This window comes from Amaranthus tricolor, chromosome 4 (genome assembly GCF_026212465.1).
Source record: "Amaranthus tricolor cultivar Red isolate AtriRed21 chromosome 4, ASM2621246v1, whole genome shotgun sequence".
Lineage (NCBI taxonomy): Eukaryota > Viridiplantae > Streptophyta > Magnoliopsida > Caryophyllales > Amaranthaceae > Amaranthus > Amaranthus tricolor.
In genome coordinates this window covers 10,083,656-10,095,282 of record NC_080050.1, presented here as the reverse complement: position 1 = coordinate 10,095,282, position 11,627 = coordinate 10,083,656, and the positions used below count along the sequence as shown (strand labels likewise).

Sequence of the window (11,627 nt, the reverse complement as noted above, 5' to 3'; positions counted from 1 at the left end):
ATGAAGGATCGATTTTGAATTTTAACAAATATTTGAAAAAATAATAGACATGAATCCTATATATTATGATTGTGATTAAAAATTAATTATAATTGTAAATTTTTAAATGTCGTATTTTTTCTAACTTTGGACCCTAGGCAAATTTCTATTTTGCCTAGGGTCAGAAACGGCCTTCCTCGTGTTTCATGTGATCCATCCTCCATTTTTCTTAAAACTAATATGAAATTCAATAGGCATTTAATTAGAATAAGAGCGGTGATTTCTTTACTTCCACGTCACACATGCTTAAACAAGCTTTAAAATCTACGTATAAAAAAGATTTTGTAGAAGAACAGAATATTTCTTTTACAAGGAAGGAATCAGAGGCCTAATCAATTCTTTTTCTTTCCATTAGCTTCAAGAGGATGAGAAAGTACACGATTTTGGCTTTGGCAATTGGCATGGACATAATTCATATTCAATTAAAAAGATATCATATATTAATACAAAGTTAGACTTGCATCTTAATCTACAATGAAATGTTCGAAAGAAAGGGACCGCGAAAACAAAATTATAACGGAAACATGTATGTACAATCACATTGCAACATAGTAGCGACTAGCGAGTGATAAGGGGGTACAAAGGCCCCGATACTAAGCCTCGCTATACAAACACTAACAAAAACGCAACACATAATGTGCTCTACACGCTAAAGATTAGTCTCGAGTCTCTAGACACATGCATCAATAGCTCAAACTATCATATAGCATGTTTACACAAGATCATTAAGGTAGGTAAAAACTTATTATAGAAACTAGTTATGGTGATAAGGCTTAACCTCTAGCCCCTAGTGAAAATAAATATTTTTCATAGGCGTCATGCACCATACTAGACGATAAAGAAAGAGCTTAAACGCATACGTCCATATTAGCGTTGACAGCTTCGGGATGGTAATGCATAATCTCCTTCCACATCGATTCCCTGATCATTTCTTCGTCTAAATCTTCATCGATTTCAAGATCGATTGGAAATTGAGCGGGAGGGTTTGCTCGAGGGTCATAGAGCGCAGACATATATGGATGTTGGAGTGCATCAGTAACACTGATTCTCTTTGTGGGATCGAAAACCAGCATCTTTTGCAGCAAGTCTATGGCTAATGGATGAGCAGTCGGGTAAAGACGAGACAACGGGGTGCCAGGAGAATAAGGAAGTGAGAGTATAAACTTCTTGGCTTTCGGGTTGTCAATAAATTCAAGATCGGGATCTCTTTGGCTACCGAGGATATTGATGATTAATTTTAGCTGGTTCAGACACTCGGTACCAGGGAACAATGGTTTACGGCCAAGAAGTTCAGCAAAAATGCAACCAACAGACCAAACGTCAATTGAAGTTCCGTACTTATCACAGCACAATAAGAGTTCGGGTGCTCTGTACCACCGTGTTACCACATATTCCGTCATGAATTGGCCCTTGCCACTACTTGTACGAGCCAATCCAAAATCGCAAATTTTCAGATCGCAATTTGCGTTTATAAGAAGGTTACCAGGCTTCAGATCACGATGAAGGATGTTTGCTGAGTGAAGATATTTTAGACCTCTCAACAACTGCAATAGGAGGATCAGTTTAGCAAACAAAATAAAAATTGTCTAAGAAAATAATTAAATTCAACTTATTAACAAAAATCAGTTAAAGCTCATCAATAAGCCAAAAAAGGACACACCCTTTCATTCCAAGTCTAGTAACCTTCAAAAAATAATGTTACTTCATGAAAAATCAGGATCATATTATATTTAATATACCGGCTATTATTAAGATGATGATGATGAGGGAAGTTAAAATTTTCATTAAAAGACTACTGAGGTCAACACGATATCACAACGATCCATGGTAAAGATTTCGCTGTAAAGTTAGTGAAACGACATCAGCAAACAGGCCTCAACATGATGACAAATCATTTGATTACTTCAAATTCACATCCGAACAGAACAGAACATTTCGTGAAGGCCAAAAACACGGTTCTACCTAGATTACACTAATTAGGAAGAAATGGAATGATGCTAATAGATTTTAGCATACAAGTTGGGAAGCAAGATGGACAAAGTCACATAAACCAGTACACTTAAACTTAGCACCATTTCATCTTTCTAGGGAGTTCAAGCAAACTCCACAATATAAGTACGTGGTAAAGCCAATATAATCCAATCACACCAATTACTAGAAAGAATCACGGTTCGAAAGTAGCTGTAAGATGCTTAAACCAAGAAGAACATGAACCCAAGACCAAAGGACTCGGAACAAACATATAGCTACAAATTTTGTTGTCTAAAAATCATTATGGTGCTGCCAAGTAGTTTATAGTTTATACAGGTATTGAAAGCATATTATCATCAAACTCTATACGCCCAAGATTCGAAATGGATATCAAAACACAATTAGAGTGGAACATATCACATTAATGTTTGTGCTTATTCCATATGATAAAAATGTTCTGAATGTACACAAAGGAAACCGGCAAGTGTGATTGAAAACAATATAAACTCACAAGAAAAACTCTTAGTTTATCGTAAAACCAACATTCATGATTTCATAATCCAACATTCTCTATGAAGCAATGAAAAAAGAACTGATATTTGGTTTAAGTGAAAGATTTAACAATCACTCCATCCCCTTCCACACAAAAACGAAAAATCTTACATAGTGCTCTCTTATAGAACAACCCGATAAACATATTTTCTTTATGTCAATAGAAACCATCAGTGTCTTTGCTATATACTAGAGGAATTCTATAAAAAAGGATGTCTTCAAAAACTGCAGGATCACCATACCATCAAAGGATAAAAAGAGACAACAAGCTCTAGTCTATGTTAGTCGGACTTTTGATTTTACTTCACGTACCCGTGTTTGATCCTTGGTGCTCGGATATTAGTATGACCCTTAAACACTTCATTTTATGTGTAAAATTAAATATTGAGACATATTCAACACTTGGATACGTACAAGTATCCAATACCCGAGTGCAAGTAACAGGCTCTAGTCAACTACCAGCATTCATATTCCCAATTCTAGCATCTTAATACAATACCAAAACAGAACTCAAGAGGCAAAAAGAACATGCTAAAGAATGCAAAATCAACACAATCCCAATAATAATTCATCCCCTAATGACATAAATCACACTATAGCAGTCAATTTTATGATCATGAAACTCATTAACATAGAAAGATCAATCAACACAACAATTATGAAGAAGTAAAGACAAATTATACCTGAAACAAAAAGTATTGACAATGATCATTAGAAAGTGCCTGAGAGGACTTTATAATCTGATGAAGATCAGTGTCCATAAGTTCATACACCAAATAAACATCCTTGAAATTCTTTGGATGAGCAGGTAACATCACATCCTTTAAAGCAATAACATTTTCGTGCCTAAGATGTCGAAGAAGTTTCAATTCGCGCAATGTTCTTAACGCATCAACACGATTCTCAAACGCGTTATGAATCTTCTTAATAGCCACTTTCTCATTTGTTTCCTTGTTTATGGATGAACAAACAACTCCGTAAGCGCCTCGCCCAATCGGTTTAATAGGCACATATTTTGTGTCAATCTCAAACAAAGCTTGCCACATTGAAAAATAATGCTTCCCTGGGCATCTAACCCCATTCGGAGGCTCAACTTGAGTTGCCATTTCCTAAAGATGCAGAAACAAATGAATCTAAGTAACTTTTTTGGACATAATTTTTTCTTGCATAAGCTATTTCATTGATAGAGCATAAAGTAAAATGGCATATCAAAGGTTCATGAACCTATAATTTATGTCTTTTTGAAGATTTATGAAGATTAACATTTAGAGTATAGTAAACCAAACAGAAAATTATGGCCCACAAACATGAAAATACATCAAACACTTCAATTTTCAAGTACAATTAGAGCATGTGATAAACGTTTAAATTGACAAAAAAGGAAAAGAGAAACATAAATATCTAATTTCATCTTGAGTTAAAAAACTAGCTGTAAAATACACATAATTTCAAACTTAAATTCCTATTGAGTAGTTGTAATTTAATCTTCATGCTAACTAATACCCACAAATTAGTGAAACACAGCAAGTACACTAAAGAGACACACTCATTATGATTATAAACAATAATGATAAATAAAAGTCAAAAACAAAATTCTCAATTATAAAATGAACTTTTAGGACTATTTAAGATTATGAACCAATAATCTGAAAGAATAATAAGCAAAAGATTAAAACTTTGACATACCTTTAGAATTAAAATTCAGAAAGCAAATTTACAAGATTCAAAAACAAGAAAAAAGCTTTTTCCCCAAGCTTGCTCCAAGCAGAGGCATCTTCAAAATGAAATTTTTTTCGTTTTTTGGGAAAAATTTACTGAACCCACATATTCTGATTAAAATCCAACAAAAAAAAAGTCGATTAGAACTGAAGACTGAAGCGAAAAATAAGAATCCAAAATGGGGTGATTACAAAAAGTGGATCAAAGAAAGAGCAATGAGCAGCAGATCTGGAGCTAAAATGGTGGGGAAAATAGGAGGAAGAAGGGAAAAAGTGGAAGTGGGTAATGATAGAATCATGAAATCGGATGAGGGGGTGATGTAAAATTGGATTAGATCCTCGATTTGAGAGATTTTGTTATTGCGTCACAATCAATTGAAGAGAGAAAGAATGGGAGGATTGAGGAAGAGGGAGGTTACAGCAAAGGAAAAAAGATTGGTGACAAAAAAAGGCCATGATTTTCTGCAACTATTTTAATGATTTTCTTACCATACCAAATACCGGTTAAAATTAGATCCCATTGGAAATTTACTTGCATTTCGATCGGATTTTGTTGCATATAATTTGGAAATTTTGATCAAGCACAAAAATATCGGATCCACTATATTTATTTCTACTCAATTTTTATATATCTATTTCTCGTTGAAGTATCTTTTGACAATTAGCCTCTTGAGAGACCGTGTCTCTAAGAGATATATTTCAAATTCAACCTAGTAAAAAGTAATGTCTACTTACTGTATTCTTACTGTTTACTTACAATATTCTTAATGCTTATTTACCGTATCTTTAATGCCTACTTTTAATATTTTTAATGTCTACTCACATCATTCTCAATGCATACTTACAACATTTTAAAAAAAATATAATTGATCGGTTCAATTAGAGACGGTCTCTTACAAGAATTTTTTTTTTTTTTAATTAGAGTCATCACTCTTAGATCCATGCGATTATGTTTAGTAGAGATTTACTAAATTTCTACTCAATCTTTATATTTTAAGTTAATATTTATGCTCAATTTTTATAATTTGAGCCAATATTTCTTTATTATATCCTTAAAATAGGTAGATTTATCGTTTTTATAAGAAGACTTTTTCTTTGAAAATAAAAAATTATTATTATTTTTTAAAAAATTAATAATAAGAAATCTATTCTTTGACCCGATGGGTCATCTCAAACTCTGCCCTAATTCGACTAGATTGACGCAAAAATCACTTGACCTATAATTGAACCGTTCAAAAGTGTCTTGACCTACAACCTAAAGGATTTATAGTTTTGATATGTCTATCTGTTGCAAAAAACGCAAGAAAGAGAAACGGGAAAAAAAATATTTTTATATATAGAACTCCAACAATACTAATCTAACTCTAGAAAATCTAATTAAAATAGGATTGATACTAGGCACCATAGTAGAAATAGTCGAACAATTTGGAATTGGTAATAATTTTTGAGGGCGATACCCCTCCTTTTTCGCCACGGGATAACACAAGCTTTAAGGAATGGGTTAGATTTGTTATCTTTTATTTTTCTTTTTTAATTAACTAGGGAATTAAAGATAGAAAATAGAAAGTAAAATGGTTAAAACTTATGTAGTTAGATCCTAAAATAATAATATATAGGGTAAATTTATTAGAACGAACCAAAATAAAAATAGGAGAAGTTTAATACGACGGTAGTATTTATTGTATTTACAGGACTTTCAATTTTAGTCCGTTCATATGTGTCAAGGAACCAACTCAACCAAACGCTTTATAAGCTATTAGAGACCTTCTTCCCATTGCCATATGGTTTTGGGATGGTATATATCTCCTTGGCTTATGAAGTGTGTGCACTTGTTTCCCCGTTAATATGCTGGCATTCACAATAAGTCCAGCCTAATTTAACATGGTATCAGAGCCGATGGTTCGATCAATAATTTTTAAAAAAAATGGTAGGTTCGAAAAGAATGGCGTTCCTACCCTAATTGATTACTCCCACATGCGAACTTGACGGGGGTTCGCATGTGAGGGGGGGTGTTGGGATGAGTTATCCCACATCGATAAATTGAAAATGGTGTGTACTCTTTATAAGCTATTAGAGACCTTCTTCCCATTGCCATATGGTTTTGGGATGGTATATATCTCCTTGGCTTATGAAGTGTATGCACTTGTTTCCCCCCGTTAATATGCTGGCATTCACAATAAGTCCAGTCTAATTTAACAATATGACTTTACAATAATTCTATTTTAAGTAATTTTCACATCATTTTCTTTAATTCTTATTCATAAATATTTTTTTCACATTTTTAATCTCCCCTACATAATTTAGTGTTCTCTACTAATTTTTTAATACTAATATTAATTATTTATATTGTAATCTCTTAAAGACAAAAAATAATTTTACTAAATTACTCCTAAGGTTGGCAGGCAATTTGGGAAAGGGGAACAATTTTTTCCATATTACATATTAATTAGATATGTTTTGAGTATGGGAGCGATTTTTAAAACAGTCGTGCTCGCGCTTTGTTCAGGCTAAAGGTCGTGGTTGCGGTGGTTGGCATCACACATCCAAACGTAAAGCTTTGTTAGGGTTGGGCTGGGTGAAAAGGGGATGTTCAAGGGTGGTTTTTTTGGGTAGTTAGGGGTTAAGGTTTGGGTAAGTGGTGGCTAAGAAGGAGTAGATGGTTTTTGGTTTTTTCTTTTTTTTTTCACTTAATATATATAAAATAATGAAAAAAATAAAAAGAAAGGATTTGTTTGTCTTCTCATTCATCTTTAACAAATATTATACACAAATTCTTGTATGAGACGGTTTCACCATGAGATATACCTCATACTTGGGTTCAATAGCCCAATAAAATGTTACGGTCTTTAAAAATTTAAAACTTTATCGCTATTATATGAAAAAAAAAAAAAGTTTAATAAAATGCAACCACAGTGTTCGCTATAACCAATTATGCTATCATATAAAATTTCTCTAAAACAAATTTGAAACTTTAGAGTCTCATTTTCAATAAAAATAAAATGGGTTGGGCAAATAAGTATACGATTTTTCATACCTAGAGGCCCACTATATATCCATCAAACCCATACACAAACCCAACTTGATTGGGGTTTTCCAAAAAATTTCAAAAAAAATTACAAGTTGTAACTGTATTAGAAAACCTCAAAAAATGAATTATGTATACAAAATTATTACCCTAAACTAAAATATTTAATCATAACATATTCCAAGCATCAACCATTTAACAAAAAAAACTTGATTTAAAAAACCATTATTATTTTTTGTTGTCAAAAAGAGTTTGGAGATGGAAATAAAACAACTCATATCCGCAAAAAGAAGATGCCAAAAGCTACGCTAAGCACAATAATTATATTAAGGGCATACTTAGATTGGGTATAAATATTTAAGGGGAAAATTAAGTCAAATTAATAAAATAAAAGCAAATAGAAATGCATTTAAAGTAGTTGAGATAGTTGTAAAGAATGTAAAATGAGCATGAAATAAGAATATTGAAGGAAAAAGAAGATGATTTTTCTTATTATAGAGATAATACATTACCCACTATTTCGTAGGATAAATATTTACCCCATAAAATTGAGAGTTACCTTCATTTTTCATTACTTTGCAACCATTTTTTCACCTTTACAATAATTAAATTTCACTAATTTTTCATTTATCAACTTCGTTTTTTTATTTTGACTTTTTTCACCCTTAATATTTACACCAAATCCAAGCACGCCTTAAAGAGTAATTAGACTAATTATTATAATAATTAAGCTTAAGGGGCTTACAATTCCAGTAGATGGGTGTTTGAAGAAGAGGTATTGAATGATCAAACGATGGCGCTGTATTTAACAACGCAACCAAAATTTTCCTGATATTATTTTACTGTTTCGTTTAGGGTTTAAATACTTTATCGGAAGGTTTTTACGGCTAAAAATAGGATATTTAAGTTCTAATTTATTGCATAGATTAACGGAAGAGTTTGTTAGGATATTTAATAAACTCCTATTCCTACGTGGATTATGTTTAACTGACTTTATTTAAATTTTTTTATTTTGATTATTAATCTATTTAAGAAAGACACTTTAATAATTGATCACCATTATGATAAAGTCACGTGAAAATAAAAGGCTAATCCTTAGACAAAATTCACTATGTTCTAATAATATTTGTTGCCCTTTTTTATTTTTGGTGGCTTAGGAGCAAGATTAGAAATAAGAGACTCTTAGCGCCTTTTGAATATACTATAGTTATAAATATTAATGAAAAAAAATCCTATAATGCACAATTAAAAAAATATGAATTATAAATAATAATAAAGATAAGATAAATGATAAAATGAATGACATTATATATCAAAAGTCAAAAAAATATAGTAATAGAAATATCAGAGTATAGAATCAAATTAGAAGTTAAATTATTCTTAAGATAAATTTGAAAAGTTTTCCATTTTTTTCTTAAATTCACAATAGGAAATGGAAAAGTTTTCATTTAGGTTGGAAGAATAAAGCGTATAAATCTTCTAAAGTTATTATACTTGTTAGACAATTATTGTCTTAACAATATTATGCAATTCACATTCCCACTACCGTACCTTTCTAATGTTTTTATTATTTTTTTAATATTTAAATTTAAAGCTACATAATTTGTGAAATATGAGGCCTTGGGCCTTTGCCCCACCCGCTCAAGGTCAGATACGAGCCTGTATCTATTTTGGTAATTGCATTGTATAATGAGTAATGATATTTACCGTCCTTAGGGCTGTAAATCAAAAATTAATAAATTCTCTTATTATTAATACTTTTAACTTTTAAATAGAATCCATTCTAGATATTGTGAAATAATTAATATTTTATATACTTATTTTAATTTCTTAAGAAAGAATAAACGGTAAACTAATAAAGTATAATTGAATTCTTATGTTTTCAAAGCAAAAATACTAGTAAATTACATAAATAAAATACAAAATTATTTCTTATATACAACCCTTAATAGTATATATATCATTTTTCTTGTATAATTAATAGGACTCTATATAGTAAATGCTTGGTTTTTCAAGAATCTTACCAAATCACAAAAATGTTGCACCAAATCACAAAAATGAACTAAATCACTAACAAATCAACAAAAATTCAAACTCAATCCCTAACGGAACAAATCAAAAAAAAAAAAAGAAAAAACAAATTAACTATAAAAAATCAATGTAAATTTGAAAAAACAACCAATATAAACAGAGAAACTTCCTAAAGAGAGTATCATACTTAAGAATCAAACAAGGTGTATTGGTTGTTAGATACTCCAATCCATTGGAGTTCAATGCATGATTTGTTGAAAAAGACTACTCCTATTAAATATCATTATGTAATAACACAATTATATAATGAACGTATGGAGCAAAGTATAAAATGTGAATAATGAAAACTAGGTGTACATAAGATATTAAAAATGTGTGATTATGGCACTCAGATTTTATTCACTGTGTACGAATCTAACATTCATTTAGTAATAGGTGAATGCATTACTATTTTTAATAGCTTGTTAACCACAATAATGACGACACTAATTAATATTGGAAATATAATGCAAATACAAATACAAGTTACTAGTACAAACAAACTAAATTCGTGTTCTCTTTGTGTTTGGCTATAAACTCCTTCTTGATCACCAATTAGAACTTCTTGAAAATGAGGTTGCAATAATAAAGGTCGCTAAAAACTTGATATATGTAGTATGTGTGCTATCACTTTCCTTTTCGGATATATATTTCTTCCTCAAGGTGCTTAAGATTTGATATTAGAAATTTACAAAGAGATACAAACTATTGCATCATTCACTTAGCACTATAAATGAAAAGAAACAACAATGTATGTAGATGAATTAAGAACTTAAAGATGCTAAATGAGATTATAACTCTCTTCTCACGCTTCATGGAACAAAGAGAAAGATGAACAAAGGAATAATCTAAGAGTAATTCAGAAAAATGCTTAAGGGGTGTCTATTTCCTTCACATGCCACCCTATTTATAATAGAGCACGTGATTAAAATCAATAAAATTCGGATATAACTTTCCAAACCGCAAAGAACAAAGAACATAAGCTAGGCAACGAGTCGCTGCTCCTTGGCAACGACTTGGCGTCTTCCTTATAGTCGAGTCGGCTTTAAGTTATGTCTCAAATTGAGACTTCAGAACACAAGTATAAGCAAAAATTCTTCTGTCTCACGACTTGAATTTTGCGATTTTCTTTGTGGCTTACTTTTGGACTTAGTATTATTGCATACTTGTCCAACATATATGTAGTCTATTGTATATAATACTTAGGACCTATATTCTATAAATGCTCAACAATTATTTCTTAAGTCATTCTCTTCAAGTGTAGAAATATATAAATATCTAAAACATCATTTTGAAATTGCACCCCATCAATATTTATATATTTTATAATAGTGAAAAGAAAAATCAATTAAATTTCCAATATTATCGAAAATTGCAAAGTATATCCTTGCAATTTTGGCTTTCATAATTATATCAGCGTCTACTTCAGTAAAAGAGTGGTTGATGAAAAGAGATCTTGTGTTGCTTCACATACTATACATATATGTGTTTATAAAAAAGATTGGGATCAAGGTGACGTCCAAACATAAGGACTCTAGAATGATGGTGATCAAGGTGATGATGATCCATGGATTACAATGGGTACATCCACATCTTCAGGAGAAGTAGCAAAGACATTAACCAAGTAGAAAATGAAGACTAAGATTACGCAAATTTGACAACGACTAAAAACCATAATAGAAAGGTATGTCCATATTATTTTAACATTTCATATGAATTTTTTTGTTTGAATTTAAAGCAAAAAAAAAAAAAGTATGATCAATGGTTCAACCCGTTCAACCCGCGAGTCAAACTGTCTAGAACCGCCTCCTATCCCACCAATGAACTGCCAAGAACAAGATTTGGAATCAAAATCAAAACCTTACGGTCCGAATCAAGTTCCACTTTTGTGGAATTAGAAGCATTTGAAATCAGAATGGACCCAACCCAGACTGTAGCCGTCACTAATACAATTATTAGTGCTGAAATATGATATAATATCAGTTAACCAACAAACAATTAAGTTGATCGACAAATCTACACACAATCACTTTAATATATTCCACTAACTTATGCAAAATACGAATTCAAAATTAAAGGTATCACTTAATCTTATTCTATCTAAAATGATAACATAATTTGTTCCTTCCGCAGTAAATTTTCTGTTTTGGTCAATTCTAGAAGAATTTGATTCCAATCTATTGTCATTTATGGCCAAAGTATTGTCTAACATATAAAACGTCAATATGTATATATATATAGTAATCTACTTT

The 11,627-nt window shown here is 31.1% G+C and overlaps 1 protein-coding gene across 1 annotated transcript; it reads right to left on the bottom strand.

Moving 5' to 3' along the window:
• Nucleotides 1–456: 456 nt before the first annotated feature.
• LOC130809804 (mitogen-activated protein kinase homolog NTF3) lies at nt 457–4,879 on the bottom strand. Its single transcript, XM_057675610.1, has 3 exons — nt 4,249–4,879; nt 3,246–3,671; nt 457–1,583 (listed from the first exon to the last, which is right to left on the bottom strand). Exons 2-3 carry the CDS (start codon nt 3,666–3,668, stop codon nt 888–890), a joined length of 1,119 nt encoding a protein of 372 aa, XP_057531593.1. The 5' UTR covers nt 3,669–3,671; nt 4,249–4,879; the 3' UTR covers nt 457–887.
• Nucleotides 4,880–11,627: the final 6,748 nt, after the last annotated feature.